The sequence below is a fragment of the Amblyomma americanum genome, chromosome 6 (assembly GCF_052857255.1).
Source record: "Amblyomma americanum isolate KBUSLIRL-KWMA chromosome 6, ASM5285725v1, whole genome shotgun sequence".
In the NCBI taxonomy this organism is placed as follows: domain Eukaryota; kingdom Metazoa; phylum Arthropoda; class Arachnida; order Ixodida; family Ixodidae; genus Amblyomma; species Amblyomma americanum.
The window spans coordinates 97,887,314-97,909,987 of NC_135502.1; the positions used below are offsets into that span (position 1 = coordinate 97,887,314).

The 22,674-nt window shown below is 47.2% G+C and overlaps 1 protein-coding gene across 1 annotated transcript in view; it reads right to left on the bottom strand.

Annotated features, from left to right (window-relative positions):
• Positions 1 to 235: 235 nt before the first annotated feature.
• LOC144094868 (uncharacterized) overlaps positions 236 to 22,674 on the bottom strand; it is a 50,022-nt gene continuing 27,583 nt past the window's right edge. Inside the window, exon 3 of the mRNA XM_077628745.1 lies at positions 236 to 1,097. Coding sequence (XP_077484871.1) covers positions 986 to 1,097 — 112 coding nt within the window. The 3' untranslated portion in view covers positions 236 to 985. The remainder of the gene's footprint in view (positions 1,098 to 22,674) is intronic.

A 22,674-nucleotide genomic window follows, 5' to 3' on the forward strand; every position in this document is an offset into this window, starting at 1 on the left:
GTGCTGACTCGCTTCTTGTGACTTGACGATGGCCCCATAATAGCGATTTAGATCTGTTTTTGCAAAAGGTCACCGCCAGGAGTTGATAAGGAATGTATTGACACATCCGAGCGAACTTTTTGCTTCTTAAAAGGCTGAAGTAGATTTTGTATATTTCACGTCGCTTCGCTAAGGCACTTTGGTAATTCCAAATGTGGGCAACAATTCAAACAACAATAGTCTGGTTGATATTCCCTTTAATATCTTCTCTGTCATTTGGTATACACAGCACACATGCACACATCACAAGTCCGCACAATCGAGAGCCTTCACTCGTAATACGTGGCTGCTAGGAGTGAAGTCTTCAATAGCGCAGTGGTTCCAGCACCAGCGCCCGACGTCGACTCGTCGAACCAGGTGCGAAGCTCATCACTGACAAAAACTCATTAAACAGGTCTCACACGCGTGTATGTTCTCAATCCGTTGCCCTTGTCACCGTCGCACTCCATTCAGTTCACATTTTGTCCTCCAACTCGTCTGCAGCGCTGTCATTCAAATGCAGTGGTGCTCTCTTGCCATTGCACTCACTTTACACCGGAGTACAGTTTATCTAGTCTTAAGGTGCACTAGAACAACTACACCCGTACTGTCCTGCGATAGGGTTCGCGCATAAAGTTTCGCTGCACCGCTGTTCCGATTCGATGATGTTCATTCCCGCCGGTGTTCACATTTCACCGATGATTCTATGTGCATATCTGTGCTTCGTCCATCATTTCGGTCTTGTTCAAGCACAGTGGTCGTCTGGTGCAAGTGCAGATACCACTGCGAACGCGAAACACAAAAATAAGCGCGCACTCCGGTGACGAACACTACAAGACCGTGGTGCGCTGTCAGCGTGTTTTGCAGCCGGACAGTGGCTGCAATGACTGCACCAGCGAAGCCCTTTAGTGGGATCTGCCAAGAGTCGCCGCAGGCTTCTCTCTTCCGGGCCTTGTTCACCCTTGCTTCATACAGGCTCAGGAGCGCTGAACGCAGTGCCTTGTGACGGCGCCAGCCGCCCGGGTAATCTCGTCGGTGTCAAGCCAGATGCGAGGCCTGGTACAGGAGCAGCCAGCGCTCTGCAAGAACATCAAGACATTGCATGAGTGCAAATATTTCAGCAGGAATGGCAAGCTCGCTCTCAAAACGATTCTAGCGATGTTCTCAACTCAAGCCACGGTTACATGAACACGACAGAAGTCTACTCTAGTCAAGTTTTCGAGGGAAAGAGCAGGTTTGGAGACGGAAAGGCGTGACTCGTCCTCCACTCTCTTCCAGCACGTTTTTGCACTTTGCCTCAAAAAGTGAACTGGAGTCGATCCCTTCCACCCCGCCGCGGTGGCTCAGTGGTTAGGGCGCTCGACTACTGATCCGGAGTTCCCGGGTTCGAACCCGACCGCGGCGGCTGCGTTTTTATGGAGGAAAAACGCTAAGGCGCCCGTGTGCTGTGCGATGTCAGTGCACGTTAAAGATCCCCAGGTGGTCGAAATTATTCCGGAGCCCTCCACTACGGCACCTCTTCCTTCCTTTCTTCTTTCACTCCCTCCTTTATCCCTTCCCTTACGGCGCGGTTCAGGTGTCCGCCGAGATGTGAAACATATACTGCGTCATTTCCTTTTCCCCCAAAAACCAATTATTATTATTATTATCCCTTCCCTAACGGCGCGGTTCAGGTGTCCAACGATATATGAGACAGATACTGCGCCATTTCCTTTCCCCAAAAACCAATTATTATTATTAGTCGACTGCGAACATGCTTAGACAATTCTAGCATCTGGCACGAAGTACGCTTCTTGCAGGACAGTGGCCTGTGTCGCATCTGTCTTGTGTATGAACCGCCAGTATTCTATGTCCGGACAAAGCTGAGGACAGAATGCCGCACAGAGTTGAGAGCACACATTGACGACCCTCAGAACGCGTCTTCCGCAAGCCAACTCAAGTTAGGGCGCAGATGCAGCATCGGCCGAAGGCGAATGGACATGAGCTCATCCTCCCTTCGGCGCATTCAAAAGCAGGGCGTTCAGAGCCAAAGGAAGCGTCCGCGGAGCGCACTCCCTCGGCGTGATGTGCACGGCGAGTGTTGCGGCAACCGGGCCGGCAGTGCAAGCGAGAAACCCTTTTCTTGTCTCTTTTTCCGCGCTGGCAGTGCGCGGAGTCGCCTACACGGGCCGCTGGAGGGGGCGCCTCGCCTCCGGGGCGCTCCATTTGCATGCGTCGGCGCACCCCTTGAGTCCTCCCATTTCGGATCGGCGCCGTAATTGAGCCTTCGGCGCCGGATGACGCCGCGTGTCTCCCCGCCGCTGGGAGACGATGACACCCTGCCCGGCAGGCGCCGCGTCCTGCGAGGCGCCCCATCACGCCCACCCGGCCGGCGCCGCCAACACTGTGAGAAGCACGTCTTGCAGACAGCGGTATACGAACGCTGTAGGCGCAATCAAAAGAGATGTGGTCGCCCGTGTCTACGGCGGCAGTGAAAGAGTTCTGTTGGGAGTGTGTCTTCGTCGAACTGCTTTCTTATCGCGGATGACATTGTAAATAAAATAAAGAAAGAAAATGGAGGAAACAGTGGGCATGGATAAAGCGCTGGAAGCTCCAAAAACAGAGCACGCCGTTTCATGTGATAATAATTATAATTGGTTTTTGGGAAAGAAGATGGCGCAGTATCTGTCTCATATATCGTTGGACACCTGAACCGCGCCGTAAGGAAAGGCATAAAAGAGGGAGTGAAAGAAGAAAGAAAGAAAGAAAGTAAGATGTGTCCGTAGTGGAGGGCTCCGGAATAATTTCGACCACCTGGGGATCTTTAACGTGCACTGACATCGCACAGCACACGGGCGCCTTAGCGTTTTTCCTCCATAAAAACGCAGCCGCCGCGGTCGGGTTCTAACCCGGGTACTCCGGATCAGTAGCCGAGCGCTCTAACCACTGAGCCACCGCGGCGGGTGCAGTGCCATGTGCAAGTATTCAATTCTAGGCAATGTACGCACGCCACCTTAAGAGTATTGAACGCAGCTTTGGTGAAGAAATTGAAATGATTTACAACTAGGGCGTACTGATTCATATCTTCTGGTATACCAGCTGCGTAATCAGCCCCCGTTTTGAATTAGGCTGCACGCATTCATTATAAGAATCGTGCAAACGCGCAGCTGAAGTGTATTGTTTTTCGCTACTGTTGTGCTTCACAAAAATTTGATTGCCGTTGTAAGCACGGCTCCACGTTTGTGCTGGCGTGACACATCAGGTTCGATTGATCTAACTCGATAGTGCTGCTGCTGAGCAAAGGAAATGGAAAATGGCCGGTCTATGGTACTCCTGTAGGGCTTGAATGCCGGTGTGCCCGCACTTGACTCGCTCGAGTACCGGCTCGGAAGTCAAGCAGCTGCTACCATCTGCTACCAGCTGCTACCAGTTGCCTAGTTAGCAGCTCGTCTGCGCTAGTGGCATTGATTGTTTCATTACGTGCATGATCTCTGTACGAATGAACAGAGAAAGAGAGAGATCTTGCGAGAGCAATTTCCTTCCTTTCAAGGCTCACCACCTACACATCACTAAACGTCAGGAAAAGCACCACACTAATAAGGGTATCTTAATAAGGCGCTCAATAAAACTGTTACGCAAGGGTGCGGCGAAATATTTGGACCACCTTCTGAGCGTTGGCGAATGGAAAATTGGTATATTTTACAAAGAAGCGCTCTAACTGATGAAGTCCCTCGATGTATGAGTCGCATGGCTGTACAAGACAGACCCGCTTACGACTTCCGATTAGCCATTGTCAATCATCATCAAATTCATGGAATTTTTCCGCAGACATTGCTGCGGCGGTCTACAAAATACCTCTCAGAAGGATGTTTACTATGAACTGTAACATTTTTTTAATTGTGATATTTGCTATTGCATTGCCTTATGTCGTTTCTGTTGTCTATACTGTTCAGTTAATAAGGGTTCTCCTAATCTTTGCCCAATTGGTCCCGACGTTCTGGACACTTGCGCACCGAGCAGGTTGGTTCTTACAATGCATAAACAGTGATAAACAGTAGGCATAAACAGTAGTCTACAGAGTTTCCTTTGTAGCCATACGGCTGCGCTTGGGTGGATGCTAATGTGTAATTGCTCTCTCATTAAAAAAATTCTCCACCTTGGGAGATTCCCCTGAAACACATTGTACTTGGTCCGTAAACAGTACTGGTCAAGGTTGAAATATCAGAAGTAAATATTGCAGTGGCGACTGCTCGTTATATTTCTTTACTGATATTATTGAGAAGAAGATTAACCTGGAGAGCGAACTGGTGAAACTTGGCGAATAGTATGGGATAATGCAGATACATTTGTATTTCTACGTTCCAAAAAAAAGAGTCGTCTAAAGCAACCAAAAAGATGAATATTAGAGTAGGGATAATGATAATCATCACGGCCAAAATTCCTGTGCTCAGTATGCCGTACAATTTAAGTTTAAGTGCTGTGCTTCAACAAATATCAAGATTTTTGTCATTATCAAAGCAAATAAATTTGAACTGTGTGAAATTTTGTCTGCAGTGCTTATAACTAAAACCACAAAAACATTTCATAGAAAAGCACAAAGCCTAGAACACGAAATTATTTGTTCCCTGCCGTTAGTTTGAAGAAAGGCTGCGGTAACAGTGAGCTTAACCCGCTTACACGTTACGTTTTGTTAGAACTAACGGGTCTACTTGTTGGGCTGTTGGTGCAAGAGTACGAAGAAATGCGACACCGAAAGAACTTCCTGAAAAACGAGTTCATTTCAACACCCTTTCATTAACACTTTCCAACCAACTTCACTCAAACTGCTCTGCCTTCTAAGATGGTTCGGGTCATCGGAGGTAAAAAGAAAGGTCCCTTCAGACAGAGCAACCTTGCCAGTTTAAATAAAAGAAACAAATTTTGCAAACCAAGCTCATTATTCAGCCATGAAAGCAAATTCATCATTGCTCAAGTTTACACACCGGTAAACTCAATTCAACCTTGTTCTTAATAAAAACCGATTATACGGCTCTTCCCACCTGTACTGTTTTTTTTTCTTGTTTGAGAGCAAAATACACATATCTTGTAGAGAAAATCGGAATTTAAAATAAGCCATACTTTCTCCACCACTAGATTCGAAGTCATGCTTTACCACTGACATAGACGATATAGCCACCATTTGAACTTAATGGCGATGTAGCCCACGGCCGGTCTCGAGGTAGGTGCGCGCGCTCTTTCATACGGCCTTCGCATTCGCCGCGGAAGCAATGCGGGTTTTTCTCCGAGAGTTACACCGCCCGCCGCCGCTAGAGGCGCGACGGCCCTACCGCTGGCTCCACGCCTGCATCTGCGGCGGCGAATGGCTTTTGCCTGGTTTCGCGCTGTAGCCCGTTGGTTCATGGTGAGCGCAGCGCCGAAATCAAATAAAGCAAAATGCAGATGCTTAAACTGCGTATCTTTAACACAATCCACCTGTGCGCAGATTCTTCGTCACAAACTTTGCTCGATGAAAACATTTAAAATAAGGAATCACTCTTACATTTCTCAGAACTATGTCGAGCATTTGTGGTTTTAAATACAGAAGGAAATACTCTGATCACTTCCTCGCGTATGTCTCATGGTCTGTGATTAAATGACAAGTTAATGCTATGAGGAAAAGAATGAAATCGCACTCGTCCCATAAAAATGTACTATATCGAGGAAAATATTCTCTACGACGCGTGAGCCGTAAATCAGAGAGCGCCGTAGCTGGTGGCTAGAGACGATACTTGTAAAGTTGAAGGTAAGACTCATGTACACCAACGTTGAGCTGTCAAATAAACTGATTGCTGGGAGATGTATATAGTACTCGATTTCGCGGATATCGCTTTCGCACGTCCTGAATGTACTTATTTTCACCCTCATATAGATCACAACTTCCTTGAACGAGAGGCTTGTATCGATAGCTCAAAAGAATGCTAATTACTAATGTGCGAGCAACTGTCAAGAAGAACTGTAATGCATTGTTCCGTGCTCGAAGCCAATGGCACGCGGCCTTTCGGCTTTTGTTGTAAAACGAGAGGCCACCAGATTTCTATGGAATGACTGTAGCCGCGCACAAGTCTCTCCATGTTCAAAATTGTTGTAAGCGTATTAGGCGTCTAATGTTTCAAGTGACTTGTCACCTTTAAATTTTGTTTTGTCGCCGCGCCGCCTGTTTGAGAACACGAGTTCGCCCAATAAACAATTTTCGACTTGGACTCAAGCTTCGTTGTCGTCATTCTGGCCTGACTAACGCTACCAGAACGTAACAGAAGCAACCAGTACAAGCTGCGTATGCTGCCACAGATATTGACGCGTACTGAATATTGCAATTTCAGAGAGTACGTATGTCCAGTGATTGACTTCAGCTACCATAAAGAGCGCCATTTTTTTGTTGTCCACGTATATTCATCCTGCGGCGTGTCCTGAAACTGCCTAAAAAAATTAGTTTAAATATCATTGCGAAAGATCTCAGGTTATGCAGTTGAATGCCCAGTGCCGTTTATTCTCTTAAATTCGGGAAATTTTATTAAGATGTAAGCATCGCAAATGTTAATTTTTATTTTCTTGCATTGTAAGCTAAGCCAGCTGGTATAACACGCATTGCTTTGAGTTTTAGTGGAGCTCCGTTAGGTTACTTAAAACTTCTTTTTGGGGTGCTACTTTGTTTCCTGAGTGACGTGCGGAAAGTTCGTGCCTCAGGAGTTTTATCGAAAGCGATGACGAGGCTATAGAAATGCAAGAGAATATGCAAAACTTTTATAGTCATTGCCTCTAAGATAAGGCTGTTCGCTCGTAAATGCCGATTTTATTGACAGAACGCAGTTCCGAACTAATTTTGCTTTGCTGGCAGTTAGTTCATGCTTGCAGTTACTGTCAACTACTGACTTAATTTTTGCGCCAAACTTCAAAATGCTGTTCCAAGAGGAGATCTTGGACGTCGCGTGCGTGCAACGTGCTCTGCTCCTGCGGCCAGGGTTGGGTTCCGTCTATACCCGTTCGTTTCGCAAATGACATGATGCGTTTTCCTGGATAGCACTATGAATTCTTGCTAACGCCGCTGTTGTGCAAAATTAAAGCAGCTGCGCTTGAAATTTCAGGAGCTATATTTACGCTGCAGAATCATTTACTCTTTGAAACTTGCCATCCAAGTATTACATGCCGCATATCATTCTACACACTCATAAAGAACCTGCCGGAAGACGAACTATAGAAGCTGAAGGCCTTGCTTTTTAGCCAAATATAAGGGTAGAAAGTGTCGACGTCTGTGCTATAGGCATACGTTCGACCATACACAGTCGGGCTCAAGGAGAGAGCGCGCGAACGTTAATCCGTTGTTTCAGATTTCTCCCATGGCAAAGGGGCTGACTACGCGGTCTTTGCGTAAAGAGGTAAAACATAAAGGCTTGACGGTTACCACTGACGCAGGCCGAACTGGGAGCGAGCGCGCATTATTCTCCTTCCGCGTGAACGGCAGTCGCAGCGGTTGGAGCGGTTGGGGCATTGGCGACCCCACCGAGGTGCGGCGGGAGACGGAAACAGACCCCATTGCGAAGGCCGTAAGAAGAAAAGCGCGCGCTCCCCTCGAGACCGGCCGTGTGTAGCCGTCATCATGGCGTTCAACAGTGGAACTGCGACTGAGACGTTACAGACGAGTTCAGACAATTAAGTTGAGTTCACGCGAGGAGTGGATAGAGAGAAATGCTGCTTCCTCGTTTTAATTCAGGACAAGTTCCATGTTCGCCACGCCCTGGAACCCAGTCTTAGGGATCCGCACGAAAAAAGCTGCCTCGGCATCACCGCAGAGTGATTATGACAACGAACAAGATGGTTACACCCGTATACTATACTTTACCTCTTTGTGGCATATGAAATCTCCGTTTTCGGTGACAGTAGTCTCTTTTGTCAATATAGAACACAGTATTTTATCGGCGTAAACCGACTTCAAATTGTCCTCATTGTCCGTTTAAATTCGTGACAGAAAATCTACAGCAGCTCTGTATTTGTTCCTATTCATGGCGTCTAATTTTTTTTGTATCCACTACCGTAGAACGGCTTCAGTCTCTCTATTTCGTGGACTGCATGGCTTGGCTTCCTTTGTTTCCAAGGTTATGTATCGAAAACTTCTTTATGCGCTGTTTTCTTTCAAACTTCAAGCCACCTAACTGCAAGCAAACGCTTCCCAACTTCTGTCGTACACCACTCCTTACGTGCATCCTGTTACAGATCATGTTGCCAGCAACTACTTTCTCATGACTCTTTTCGAAAGTCTGCATTGCCGCATTCTATGTTATGCTTGTTATCTTTTCTTCGGCAGAGCAGTCATAAACGTTCCTTACAAAATAAGTTCACCTTGCGGACTAAAGCGGGAAGCTTTCACTTTTGTACGAGCGCCCTCTGTCGCTGTTCTTCGCCTCCGTCCCCGAAGCAAGCTCTACCTTGCGTGTTCCACACTCTTGTACTCAACAACGCCGCTTTTTTCCTCTCCCATCTAAGCAGCCTGCGCTAACAATCAAGCTGACAGCAGCTGCTGTAAGCCAGACGCGCGGCCACCTCGCGAGGTTTCCTCCAGAGAAAAAACTATAGTAGCCGAGGCACCACCTCTGCTTGCCTTGCTGCCCTCCTCTTCCCGGCGTCCACTTCTCGCCCGAGGTGGCAAAAGCTTTATTAGCGAGCGAGGGAGCTCAATTGGACGGCGACGGCTCGCAGGGCGCGATTACGGGCTGCCGCCCTCCTCCCCCCCCCCCCCCCCCCCGCCCCTCCCCCCCTTCGGCAATGGCGAAGATGGACCTCTGCCGACAGCGGCGTCGGCAGCCAAGGGTCCTTGAGGAGTCGCCCGCGGCGCCCGTTGGCCGTTCAACCCAGCAATTACAGACACTGTATAACGACCTGCCGACAGATGGTCACCCCCACGGCGCAGGCGGAGGACGGAGTCGACGAGGGGGAAGACGGGCTGGCGGAGAAGGAAGCCACTTTTCGGCGCTTTGAGGTGGAATCGACGCGCCTGGCACTGCTGCCGCTGGAACACCGCAGAGGAATCTCACGCGCTCTGAGAACAGCTTCCACCACCGGTAGCCGAAGACGCCACCGCCGCCGCCACCTCCAGCGGGCGCCGAGGACCTCCTGCTCTCTTGTCCCGCGGCTTCCGTTCCCACTTTGCCTCCCGGGGGTGGAGGTGTAACCTGACTCTCTCGCGGCGACGAAGCGACGCACATTAGCGGAGAGATAACAAGGTGCCGAGTGCCGCTCGCTCTCTCAGTCTCCCCCGTCTGTGTACGCACGGGGCGGGCGCGGTGGGTCCGATTTGTCCGGCACGCCAGCTGATTAGCGGCGTCGGCTCCAGGACGGGAGGCGGGTTGCGCACACTACGTCGCCGCCATTACACTAAGAGGAGCCGAAGAAGAATAAGAGGAGGTGTTGAGTCGGCGCAAACCAGCAGTTACATATGCCAACACTACGTTTCCTCCTTTGGGCTGCTTTGTGTCCCCGCTGTTGTGACGTTTTTCTGGATCGTATCCTTCCTCACGTTCTCTTGTTCTGTGTGCGAGCGTGTGGGCCTTTTTTTTTTCGCCATGATTAGCGGGCTACAACAAAAACGGGGAGCATTTCTCCACTTGGCCGTGTGAGCCGAAGAATGGGAGCTCGCGCGTCTTTTGTACTGCGCACCTGTCCTCCGATTGAACGCGGCCAGAGCGCTCCCGGAAAGACAACACCTCGAGGGAATTTGTTTTGTTCGCCTGCGTCGTTGTCGTGACCTCCGAGCGGGCTTGGAGGACGACAAACAGCGAATTACGGGAGGACCACCGTATTCCGCGAAGCAGTGCAATTTGACGGCCACTGCGCAATTGCACCCTGGTCGAGGGCTGATTTCCGGCCTGACGGAGGAAGTTTTGCATGAGCGTAATTACGCCCGGACAATTTAGGGCTATAGGCCGTTGGTTGGTCGCCGTGATTTGCGTACACGAAAACAAACAAGTCGATGAAAACAGTACCGCTGATGCCCTCAGCGGTGGCTCAGGCGTTACAGCAGTATTTGCACACGGTTTCAGCAAAATCTACTTGTGACAGTTGTCGTTGCCTTGTAATTATCTAAATAGCGGAACGTCCCCTTGCGGACAGAGCGTATAGAAGCGTACACATTCCGAATGTCCGACTGGTCATACAGACGACATTGTGCTGTGGCTCAAGCTTCTCTAAACACAGTGATTGCTAACAGATGTCGCATGTGCTGAGAACCTTGTATACGTTAGCATCACTCCATACACCGATACACAAAATAGGAATCGCGATCATATTTAACGCTAGGCTCCCTTTATTTAGTTTTGTGGTGAGCAGTGCTGGCCTGCGTGCATATGTTGCTACAGCTGTTGGAATCTCACATCTTATCCTGCTTCGATCAAGACTGTGACCCGCATTTCCTGCGCATCATCTGATTGAAAACGGATGGAAGAAACCCAAAGCCACATCGCTGTTTTTTTCTTCCCACTGTCATCGGCATCAGTAGTGTAACAATAAGTTATTAAAGCAATTATTGCGTCCCAGAAGAACACTGTGCTCCGAATAAGTCTTGGCCAATTGGAGTCTTTTAATGTGTACTGAACTCTCAGCGTATGGTCGTCTCCGGATTTAGTAGTCGTAAAACCAAACGGCGTTAACATTTCCTTGTTCTCATTTAGACTTCCTCTTTTTTTATGTTTTCTTCCGGACAGACATTTTCGGTTACAACACTGATGGTTAGTTGATTCAGAACGGGAATCTCTTGAGACGGCGATATCGACAGGTTACAGAACATCATCTATTAATTCTGCCTATTATTTTAAGCAATCAAGAACACATTTCACTTAATGCCACCGTAGTGCCTCTGTGGTTATCGTATTCGCCTACTGACCCGAAAGACGCGGGTTCGATCCCGTCCGCTTCCGAACGGAGGCGAAATGCTAGAGGCTCGTGTAGTGTGTAGCGTGCACGTTAAAGAACCCCAGGTGGTCGAAGTTATCCGGATCCCTCCACTACGGCGTCCCTCATAGCCCGAGTCGCTTTGGGAAGTCAATCCTGCAAAGCCCATAAAACGAAACCAATAACACATTTCAAGTGAGAATACAATGTGTCGCTTTCACTTTTTTTTAATTCTCTGTGAATCCCGCTGAATGCACTCCTAACGGCCCTCACCGCACAGCGCGCTGTCCTCACCAATACACCAAAGCTAGCTCAGGACTCGGTGTCTAAGATCAACACTGTGTTTACAACATAGGAGGCCCTCGCCGACACAGGAGCCGACTGGGGGTGAAAAGTAGGATTAGCGCCCATAGGAGCATATGGAAGAAGATTTCAAAGCAGCTTTCTGATTTCACAGGCACCTGTGATTTATTCTCTGCGTGAAGAATAGCCAAATTAATTCTAGAACAGATTGTGAAAGTCTGAAATGTTATTTCGAAGGCGATGTGTTTTTAAAACACCACGTTACGTGCGCACAGGGGCGATTCGCGGCTCGGGCATGGAACGGGAGCGCGGCCTATTGAAACACATGTAAGCTAAACTTTCAGAAATTGTTTTCTCGTTTCACAAAGTACCCTGTGGAGGCGGCTGTTTGTTATCAGTTGGCGAGTGCTTTTGAAGAAGAGCATGACAAAGTACGCTGGGTCATTTCTAAACCTAGTTTTTAAAACGCCATGTAAAGAGTGTACACTTCGGAATCGAACCGCCACTCCCTCACCAAAATTGTCTATAGACAGTCTATAAACTTCTTAAGGGCTCTACTGCCTTCCTATAGATATTTCGTTTAGTATATTCATAGTCTATAGACTTTCTATAGATAAACGTTTACTACAAGTGTATTGCCATATATTTATAGATTGTCTACAGACTATCTATAGGATTTGTATTGCCTATAGACTGTTCTTTAGGGTTTGTCTATAGAGAGTCCAGAGACTTTTTGGACAGAAGTTTATGTACAGTCTATAGATTGTCTAAAGGAATTTTGTAAGGGCCGCAAGCAAGGAGCACAGGGAATGTTTTTATTCTTATGTTTAGTTTGTAGTGTTATTCAAAGAGAAAATAATAGGGTAATTATTAAGAAAATTAACTCGAAACCAGGAGAAAAAACCACACATGCCGCCAATCGAATACAAACCACGACCTCCAAATTTCCCAGCTTGTGCCCAACCAAATGAGCTACAACGACGGCTCTCCAATATTCTACTTTCGGGGGTACTTCGTGTGTAGCGTAAACGAACCTTAGCAGTGTTCACCAGCGCCACCCTTGTCCATAGCGGCGGACGTAGTCCGTCCTGTATTACCCCGAGTGCCACGTAGGAAACGTGATCAAACGATGAGGATGGAAGCTGTGCGAGAACCCTCTTACGCTACCTACTGCAGTAGGATGCCAGAATCAAGGGTACACATAAATACTCCCGGAACGAAAACACATTGGACAGCGGTCGCCGTTGCTCAGTTGGTAGAGGACCGGATGCGAAATTCGGAGGTCATGGGTTCCGATCCCACCGACGGCATGTGGTTGTTTTTTATTCGGCTTTTTAATCAGTTATATTTAATATAATTAGATTATTAATCTCCCTAGCCGCCACGGTGGCCCAGCTGTCATGGTTCTCGGCTGCCTACCCGAAAGAGGCGGGTTCGTTCCGGGCGCGGTGGTCGCATTTCGATGGGAACGAAATTCTAGAGGCGCGTGTACTGTGCAATGTCAGTGTACACGTTAAAAAAACGTCAGGTGGTCGAAATTTCCTGAGCCTTTTACACGGCGTCCCTTATAGCCTGAATGGCTCTTGGACGTTAAACCCCACAAAACCAAACTAAACCTATTAATCTCCCATTAAAGAACATAACAAAGTAAATAAAAAACATCTCCTATGCTTCTTGGTTTCAGTGACTGTTGGCTTCCGTCATGTGTCTATGACGTGATGTACGGATGCCTGTAAAAGTGGGTTGTGGAGCCGGACATGCACCCAAGTGCTCTCTATCCGCTGGGTGTTTTCCGGAATTGCGCAAACATATCTTGTAGTCCGGCTCGCTGCCGCGTGCACTAAATTTGCTCACGAATCAAGAGGTTCAAACCAAACAGCCTTGACGCAATTGCCTGAAAAAGCATTTCTCAAACGCCATGGAAAGCGCACGAAATAGCACCACGCACTGTTGAGCAGACGGCGCCACAGACGTTACCCCCGCCTGCTATCCGCTAGCGCCACCTATGAGTGTATCGCGGTGTTAGTCGTCCGCGACAGTGTGCGGTTCGTTTATCGTGCTTTCTGATCGCTGTATTGAATGTAAACATTGCTTTCGTTTGTACGGCAGTATTTGCGATGGAATGAAGAGTGTGCGGCAGAAATGTCAGACAACACGACAAGCTGTCTCTTCTCTCCCTCGTTCTCGTCCTCGTCATTTGCGCTGTGCATAAACACGAGAAGCTTGCGCGATTTGGGGAAACTTCCAGTGGATAGAACGCCTTTCGGGAGTGTGTCCGGCTTCACAACGTGTGTTTATCGCGGTATTATAAAAAGATGTCTTCGAAATGACGAAGCCTACTTTGTAGCACTCTTGTTCAAACCAATCTCTAACTGTTGACGCACGGTAGCCTCGATTGGTACCTCTGTCAAACGATATATATATATATATATATATATATATATATATATATATATATATATATATATATATATATATATATATATATATATATATATATATATATATATATATATATATATATATTCTGGTAAGTTTTGCTCACATATGTTTCTAGGTTTCGCGCAACCGCCTCGTACCCCATCGTCGGGCGGCGCCCATTTTCACGTTTCGGGATGTTTTAGACATCGTCACGGAAATCACGCTTCGTACTTTCAGAATCTGTCCTAGGATGAACTTCGTTGTTCTTCACGAAGGGACGACGTCTTAGGTGCACTGTGAAATCAGGAAACTGCTTTGAAAACTTTCATTTCCATTTATTCCTATGGGTGCTAAGGATATATTTCACCCTCAGGCGAGTCCGGCTTCCGCGAACTCTCTCTTTGTAGACACGTTGTTGTCTATAGGCACTGAACGAACTTTCTCGGGACCTCGGTCGCGGCGCCTTACTTCCCAAGCATATACGCGCGTGTTGTCTCCAAGTAATTTGTGGCGGTCTCAGCCCTATGTTAGGGCACTAAGTACGCGCATAGATAGTGTTTAACTCCTACTTGGCCCCATGGGCCAACCGTTCACGCCCTACATCCCGCTGTAGGCAGCCGGTTCCTTGCAATTTCTTGAAATTACGTATACCTTGCATATAACGCAGCAAAGACATTTAAGGACTCCCCCAACTTCCACTGCGTTAATGTCTCATTGCTCACGCTGTCTCGTTTATGGCTATTGTCCTGGCCGAGAGTAAATGCTACAAAGTAAAAGAGAGCGGGGGAGAAGGACGAGAGAGAGAAGGATGGGGAAAAAACAACCGCGGACAATGGGCAAGCCGTCTTCACAAAGGCAGTATACGGTAAACGCTAGCATTACGCTAGGTTGGTAGATCTTGCCTCGAGGAACTCTCTTCCTTGTCTGATGATTTGTGTTATCAAAATTTTTGGGCGTTTCGTGGCGAAAAGAAGCTCCGCAGGAGGTTTTTGCAGGCGAGGAAAACGAGTGCATCGCGTGAGTCTTTTGTGCGCTCTCAGCATTCTGCAGATTGTTATACGTCGCGCTTCACACGTCTCGAGGCGGATGCCCTGACAGCCGCTGTTGAACTGGCACATACGTGCGTACTAAGAGGTATGTGCACCTTTGTGTGTGCCTGAAAGGAGGGAGGGGGATGGCGCCAAGGGGAACATCAGTAATCAGGCAACTGGAATATGCAGTTTCTTACCCAACAAAACTCCTTTCGTACTTCGAAAAGCACACGCAGTTCCCCACCCTTTATCACTGCGTTCGAGATCTCTATGGCGATATGAACGCTCACGCTTCGTAAAGTGCCTCCATCGAGGACCAAGCGGCAGCAGTTTGTGTAAATCTCGCCACTTCCAGAGAGCATGTAGCCTGTAAGCATCGTTTTTTACATGTATCACCAACTGCACACGCGAAACCACGGGCCATGCTAATTCTACTACTATTGCTTAGCCGCCGTATTCGAGACAGGCCAAACTTCACGGGCATGGCAGCAAATGAAACTGCTGCCGCACTACAAGAGCATACTAAATGTGCAAGATCGCAGGGGCATGATGACTACGAACACGCAAACGACCGCAGCAGCTGCAAGCTCTCTTTGCTGCTTCGAATGCGATAGCAAAACGGCCATACACCATACCTCCAGGACGGCACAAAGAAGAAGAAAAAGAAAAAAAGAGACAGGACGGGGGGGCATCAACAAAAATGGGAGTTGTGCAAAGCGCGCAGGTCCAGGCGCGGTTTTTACGAAGAAGAAAGACAAGCCGCCGAGGCGCAGCAACACTTGCGGGCTCGTTCACGCGCGCGGCGTGTCTGCTCGCTCGCTCGCTCCAGTCTCTATGGGCAGCGATCAACCAGCGTGCCCCGTGTCTTATCAGGCGGACCGATCAGGCATAGCCGCCGCCGCCTGGCCGCCGGTGCACGACGCTGAATGACCGCCAGCATCCATGCGCAGCTCAGAGACTGCAGATCCGGCGAGATTTGTAATGACAACCGTTGGGGTTGGCCCACCATGCCGCCCGCGGGGCTTTGTAATGGAAGGCGAAGGGCGAGCGCGCATCTAGGAAGAGAACGAGGCGCGGGTGAGGTGAGGTTCGTGCGTGCAGGTGTCCGCTTTCTCTCCCCTCTTATGCAGTGGATGTAAGTAGGTATCGTGCGATTTGGCCCCGCATTACATGCGAGGCACGCGAAAGCGTCGGTCCGCGCACACCTGTGGAAGAAGTGCGACGGCGGCAACACCTCTGAGACGCCGCGCGCATTGGGTGCGGTGCAAAAGCAAAGAAGAAAAAAAGGTGCTGCTGTCTGGCAAGTGTGGATGTGCTGCGGCTAGGTGCTGCATCATAGCAGTGCGAGCGGAATAATTTTGTATGTCTATGTGCAGCGGTTCTTCCACGCCGAATAAGGAGTGCATATCCGCTCTTCGCCTCACTTCCCCCCGCCCCCCCCCCCCCCCCCCCCAGCATTGCAAAGCTTGAGTCCTGGCATCTTCCAGTACTTATTCGGAGTATGCTAGGCCTTTGACAGGATGGCCACACTGCTTTCCGGGTCATTCGCGCTCCGCCCCAGCGCGAGTCTTGACTCGAGGGTGGCACTTGGACCAATGGCCACGTGGCAGTATCTGACCGTACTTTCATTCTTCCCACATCACCCCATTATGGCGCTCTATATCCCCCACTTTTCTTTATCACCGAGTGCAAAGAAGCAGAGAAGAGAAGACCGAGGCTAAATTCTGTCCCCTAAACATGACGTGGTTCAACTCCCCGTCTTCGTCAGTGCCGTTAGAACGTCCTTCCGGAATCATGGCTGTGTTAAAGGTGAAACCAAAGGCGAAATTTGCGAGAAGTATGTTCACATGGAGGGGAAGAAAACGCCCACATGCCAAGCTGGACTGAAGCGAATGCCGGCGCAAAGCGGAACAAAAAAAAATTACAAATGATTGAACAAGGTTACGCCAAATGCGAATTAGGTGCGATAGCAATTCGGTTTTCACTTCGCCTTCGTTTCCGGTTCGAGACTCCGTTTTAAAAGTCAAGGAGGCTTAAGACAAAGGTTGGCTAAATCGGTGAGGATGGGGGGCCTTAGTGCTAGCGCACTAAAAGTACATGACGCAATTAAGCTCCGCCTTAAGGGTATGAAGTGTAAGCATTAATGGGTTAATGCCCATACATGTGGAATTTGTCATTCCCTACTTTGCATTCACAGATCGCTGGAAGTCCTCATAGCCCTCCTGGCGCAGTGGTGCAGCGATTAAACAGTGCGCTTTGCCCTGCTGTCTCCGATGGGGCTTGTGAGACTCGGGTTGCTCTTCACCAGCGACCTCTCACAGCGAATCATTAATTGAACTGCCACTTGCCACGATGGGCAGCTTGATCAAAATACGGTGGGCAAGCTATGATGACGTCACTCCCGCCCCCCTAGGTGGTCCACGTGCCTCCTATGGGGCCCACCTACGCCGGAAAGACAGCGTCCAAATCGGTGAGTTGAGGGCTTAGTGCCAGGGCACTAAAAAATTCGAAGCAGTGCCAGCGGTTTCGATAGTTCGCTGCCATTTTCCTAGCCCGCAAGTTACCCTCTATCAGAGACGAGTTTTCCTTGTGCTGTCAAAATTTAGAGTCACTAATACAAAAATCCAGCATACGTTAGAATTAAACCATTACACCGAAAACCCTACCGTCACACAACTCCTCAGGAAATTTCAGGTGATTTGCACAGCGTGTTGTTACATCATGCAAAAACTGCAACGCCAGACATTTAAAAAAAGCGCCGAGATAAGCTTTGCTAGCAGTAGCCAAGGGTCTTGGCAGAATGGCTATAAAATTATCGAGATAAGCAAAACTGTGAGCTGTGAGGGAGAAAGAAAAGCAATCGGAGCAATTATTAGCGCAACACCACTTAGAGAGTTTCTTAAAAATTGTGCCTCCAGGTGAGATGTATGAGCAATTGGTTGAAATTTCCAAAGAATTGAAGCACGCCGCCACCCGGACTTTCCAAGTCAAGCAGAGTGACATTGATGGCAGATGGGTGTTAGCAAAAATACCGGCAGCAATTAAAGAAAGAATTACTCTGGAAGCAAGTAGAGCGTGCGCCATCTTGTAACGGGCTATGACTCAAGTTTAAGATAACTAGAAACAGTGTTAATGCGAAGATTATGCTCGCCAAGCAGATACACTGTCGAAAAAATTCAGGGGGGCACTTTGTTGATCTAAAGTGCGGTGAGGCGAAAGCCTTTAGCGCAGTGTTGGTGCTTGTGTTCCTGGTGTTCGGTTAAGATGTTAATTAAATACAGAATTGTATGCGAATTTCAAATTGTGGCGACACTGTAGGGCATTTGGGAGGCATCCGTCTGATTCGATGCCTTTCCGCAAACACTCTCCAGCGTCCTAGACAAGGAAAACTACATGTGCGTTGGCAGGAAGTAGCGTAGTCGTTAGCACGCTCAGCTGCAGAACGGAAGGATGGTGGTCCGGATTCCATCGTGCACAAGGATTCTGTTTTCTTGTCGAGTTGAAGGGCGTAACGGACGAACTGACGGACGAGAGCAAGCGCCATTAAAGCCTTACGCCTTAAAAAAAAAAATTGTTTTGACGCATGCTATGATAGCAGACAACCTGGAGGCTGGTCAATGACTTGAAGCCACAGCACTGCCACAAGCATGGAGAAATCTGTTGGGCATTTTTCGAGCGATGGTGAGACCATTCTACAAGAATTTAAGAGTTATTTTTTTCGTGTAGTTGGCGTAACTGTATTGCACCCGAACATATGTTCCTTACAACATTTTTTGGCCTACACTGCATACCTACCTTTTATTACCAAACATGACCTTCAATGTCTGTTTGGCGGCCTCAAGCCTAATAAATCTCCTGGGATCGATGAATCTGAAATGCTGATTTAGGTAACTCATGCAGAAATTTTCATATCGTTTAAATGTATGTTATTGACGCTTCTTGCTCGCATTATCGCAACTGCAGAAATGCCGGTGCTAATTAAAACCGCCATTATTATTCCATGTTTTAATAGTGGGGCACCCAATAAGGCAGAAAATTATGCCAGCGGTATACGTAATACTTGAAAAAAAAATTACTTCTGAGTATGCATGTTTTCTTGGATAAAGAAAAGGGCCACAAATGGGCTTCTACCGCACGAGGCGGATTTAAGGTTGTTGACGGCGGAACTTATCGCTGATATATCAGAGCAACTGTGTTCAAGACCCTTTTCCCAAGCATCTCACCCAGAAAAGCCGAGCACCAGGCCGGGGGAAATATTGTACCCATTAAAAACCGGTGGGTACCCGGCGGCACCGGGGATTGAACCCAGCACATCCTGAATGCCAGATGTCATGTCATACGAGGTGCGATGTCATTTATGCTGCCCAGTACGGATTCGTGTAGGGCACAAGCACCCAGGTTCTTCTTGAAAAATTCGATGATGCTCTGATTTTCGCATTTGAAACTAACCATGTGGAATGTGAACTATTTCTTTATGTGAGCAAAGAGTTTGACAGTTTTTGCCATATCCTACTCTTACTAAACTTAATGTGTTAGAATTTAGAGGCTCTTTTTTACATTACTTACTAATATCTTACACAGATGAACACAGGTAGTTTCAGTCACTAATTTTCGCAGCAGTCTTGCTGATATTAATTGTGGTGTTCCTCAAGGCTCTATATTAAGCCCTTTGCTATATAATATCATTGTTAATGATCTGGTGAACTCCGTACCTGGTAGTTTATTTCAGTATGCTGACGATACGGCTATCACTTTCTGCGCAAAGCACTGCTTTGCTGCTGTTAATGGTCTCTACAATACTACAATAAAATATATGAACTGTTTTGCGCACCGCCTTATCAACATTAACGTATCCAAAACTCAGTTGATACGCTTCTGTAAACCATTAAAGAAACTGACGCTTGACCATTCTATGCTTTTACCAAAATTCGATTGCGCCCTCTTCTCGTGCACCCACCTGGTTTATGCCTCCCGTGTAAAATATCATAGTTTGCTCTTTGATAATCATTTATATTAGAATTCTGAACTTAATCATATCTGTCAGAAATTATGTGCTGTTTCTTGTTTGCTGTTCAATGTTAAATATACTACATGTCATTTTCTGTTAGAAAAGCAATAATACACGCATTCGGTTACAGTGTTTTAAGTTATGGTATAAAGATTTACGGGCACTGCGCACTTCGCTGGCGTAAAAGACACAACACCATCTTGCGCGCAATCTTAAGAAACAGGGCTTACAGTTTCGCGCTTTCAAAGGATTGCAATTTTTTTAGTTTTCTAAGGCTTCCAAACCTTAATTCTCTCCGATCTGAAACAATTGTGCTAAAATATTTTGGTCCAATGTATATAAAGTTAAGCATAATCCGAGCAGATGCCTCGGGTCAGAAGATATATATATTATTCCGCGCTGTTCCACTCGTTATGGAAAAAGGAACTCGTGCATTCTGTGTGCCGTCATTCTTAAATATGTTGCCGCTAACCGCACCCTGTTTGAATAGAAATCATAAACTAACGAAGCTGTTGCGTTCATCTCTTATTACCTGAGCTTTTAATTTTATGTTTGGAAATTTTCTCTCTGCAGCACTTTTTTGCCTTTCTCGTCTCGTTAGCCCTTTGATGGTTACTTTTTCCAGTGCTTTTAATCAGCTGTCGGTGTCGACATCCTGTTGAATGATTTGACGTGTCCGTTTCTTTTTCTAACTTTTATGAATTAAATGTTGCTGTGCCTGTCGAACTTTTACGTTAGAATTTTATTATGTATTTATTTATCCTTTCTTATCTATATAAAGCACTACATAAGACCTATCGCTGTCTTCCAGGCACTGTCATACATCCCAATGAGGCTTTGCCAGGCCTAAATTTGTAAAGTGTTTTCCTGAGTGCGCATTAAAGTGATTGACTGATTGAATGATTGATTTATTGATTGATTGATTGATTAATTGATTGATTGATTGATTGCTATGTATCCTTTAATCCTAGAGATTCGGAGCTGAATGAAAAGAACATATCTGCTCGGTGTTTCTTTTGTTTCATAAAATAACAACTCCTAAAGTGAGAAAATAAAACATAAGAATAGAAAAATATCTAACCAGATGAGGGTGTCGAGCCCTAGATCTTTGACTCGACAGCCCGAGAAATACTCTACCACACACGCACACACACACAAAAAAAAAGGTAAAAGGTAGCCACCAGCCCGAGCTGGGCTAACAAAGCCAAGAAAAAAATTGTGTTCACTCTGTTGAGGGCTCTACTATTGACTCCACTAGACTATAACGTGATGTGCACGCAAATATTTGATACTCTATACTTGTAATGATAGGTTGTTTCCACACCGGTGAGGTTTCCTTTCTTCTGACCCCAGCAGCGGCTATGCGTGCTCGTGGGCCTTGTATAAAAGACACTCGTTAAATTAAATAGCGCTCTTTTCATGCATACGCCCTCCCTCCGAATATTGGCCCAGCCGAGGCGAATTGCCGGAACGCTCTCGTATCTCTCAAATGGGAGTCATTGCGGTAACTTAAATGCACGACAGTAGTGAATAATGGTATGCAATTCGAGCTAGTGGATCAGTGGGTTTTCCTTAAAGAGAAAAATTTTGGCTACTCGCTTGACAACCCCGTGCACTAAGCTCGGACTCGTCGCCTTATTCACGCGACACTTCTGGCCCTTCACAGACACGTATAGCAGCTTCGATCTCCGATTCGGTCGCTGTATACCGGAACCGTTATGTTCCACGGCAAATTAAATGCATAATCGGCCAGCTACTGCGAATATCTACTCGAGCCAGGTTGTAAGGCGTCAGTTATCACAGTACCACCGTAAAAAGGAGTCTCGGTTAAACTTCGCACATGCGCAGTTGTGTCCCCGCGCTATACGGTAACTCTAATGGTAACATCCCCAACAAAATTTCTTTAGACTTTCTGGAGACTGTCCATAGACTTGTGACTATAAAGTCTATAGACTCTGTATAAACAATCCCTGGAGAACAGTCTACAGGCAGTACAAATCCTACAGTCTACAGAAAATCTATAGATTTATGGTCATACACATTTAGTAGACTTTTGTCTATAGACCGTCTATAGACTATGACTGGACAAAACGAAGTATCTATAGGGAGGCAATAGAGTTATAAGAAGTCTACAGACTGTCTATGGACCATTTTTGTAAGGGATGACACGTGCTATGCTAAAGGTCTCCAAAGCTGGTATGACGTTACGGGTAACGAAGAATCAGCGTTGCACCTGTGAAGCCGGCTGCGCTGCAACACTATAGAACATGTAAAGCCAGCGGTGTCAGAGAAGCGCTCTACTGCATGACCACTAACGGCAGCTTTTATATTGCCACAAGTCACAGGTGGTCAAACTGGAAGAGAAAGCATGGAAACATCGCCCTAAACAAGCATGTGACATGACCAGTTGCGATTCAAAGAATGCGAATAGCATAACATATGACCCGTCCTAGAATTGGCCATGCTAGTCCTACAAAGCATTTCATGTGGGCATCTATATTGTCGGCGACTGGATAAGCCGCAGGTATTCTTCCAAATAAATCCTAGTTACAGTGCTATTTCATTATCGAGATACCGTTGAATATTCCACTCGCGAACACATGCATACTCAGCCAATGTATGGTACCCCCGAAAGTTTCAGACGTTATTTCAAAGACAGCGTCAATAGTTTCTTACATTACTGAGCGAATATTTTGAGTAGTTGAGTAGATCGCAACCGCGCCGTATGAGCTGCGATATACGTTAAGCGCGGTGAATACTATTTCGGACGAGAATGTTTCACAACAAAGTTTCGCATACAATAATGAAATTTCCAAACACGGACTTGTTACCGCTTGAGGAATGCTCAGTCACGTGACCTGCTCTGTATATACTCTCCCGAGCCGAAACCTCAGGGCACGATATGTTTGCAACAAAAACGGTTCCTGAATATCTCGCACCCTTGAATTCGGGGAGCGTGTTTGCTCGGCGTACGATTTTCAAGGTGGCCGCCAACCA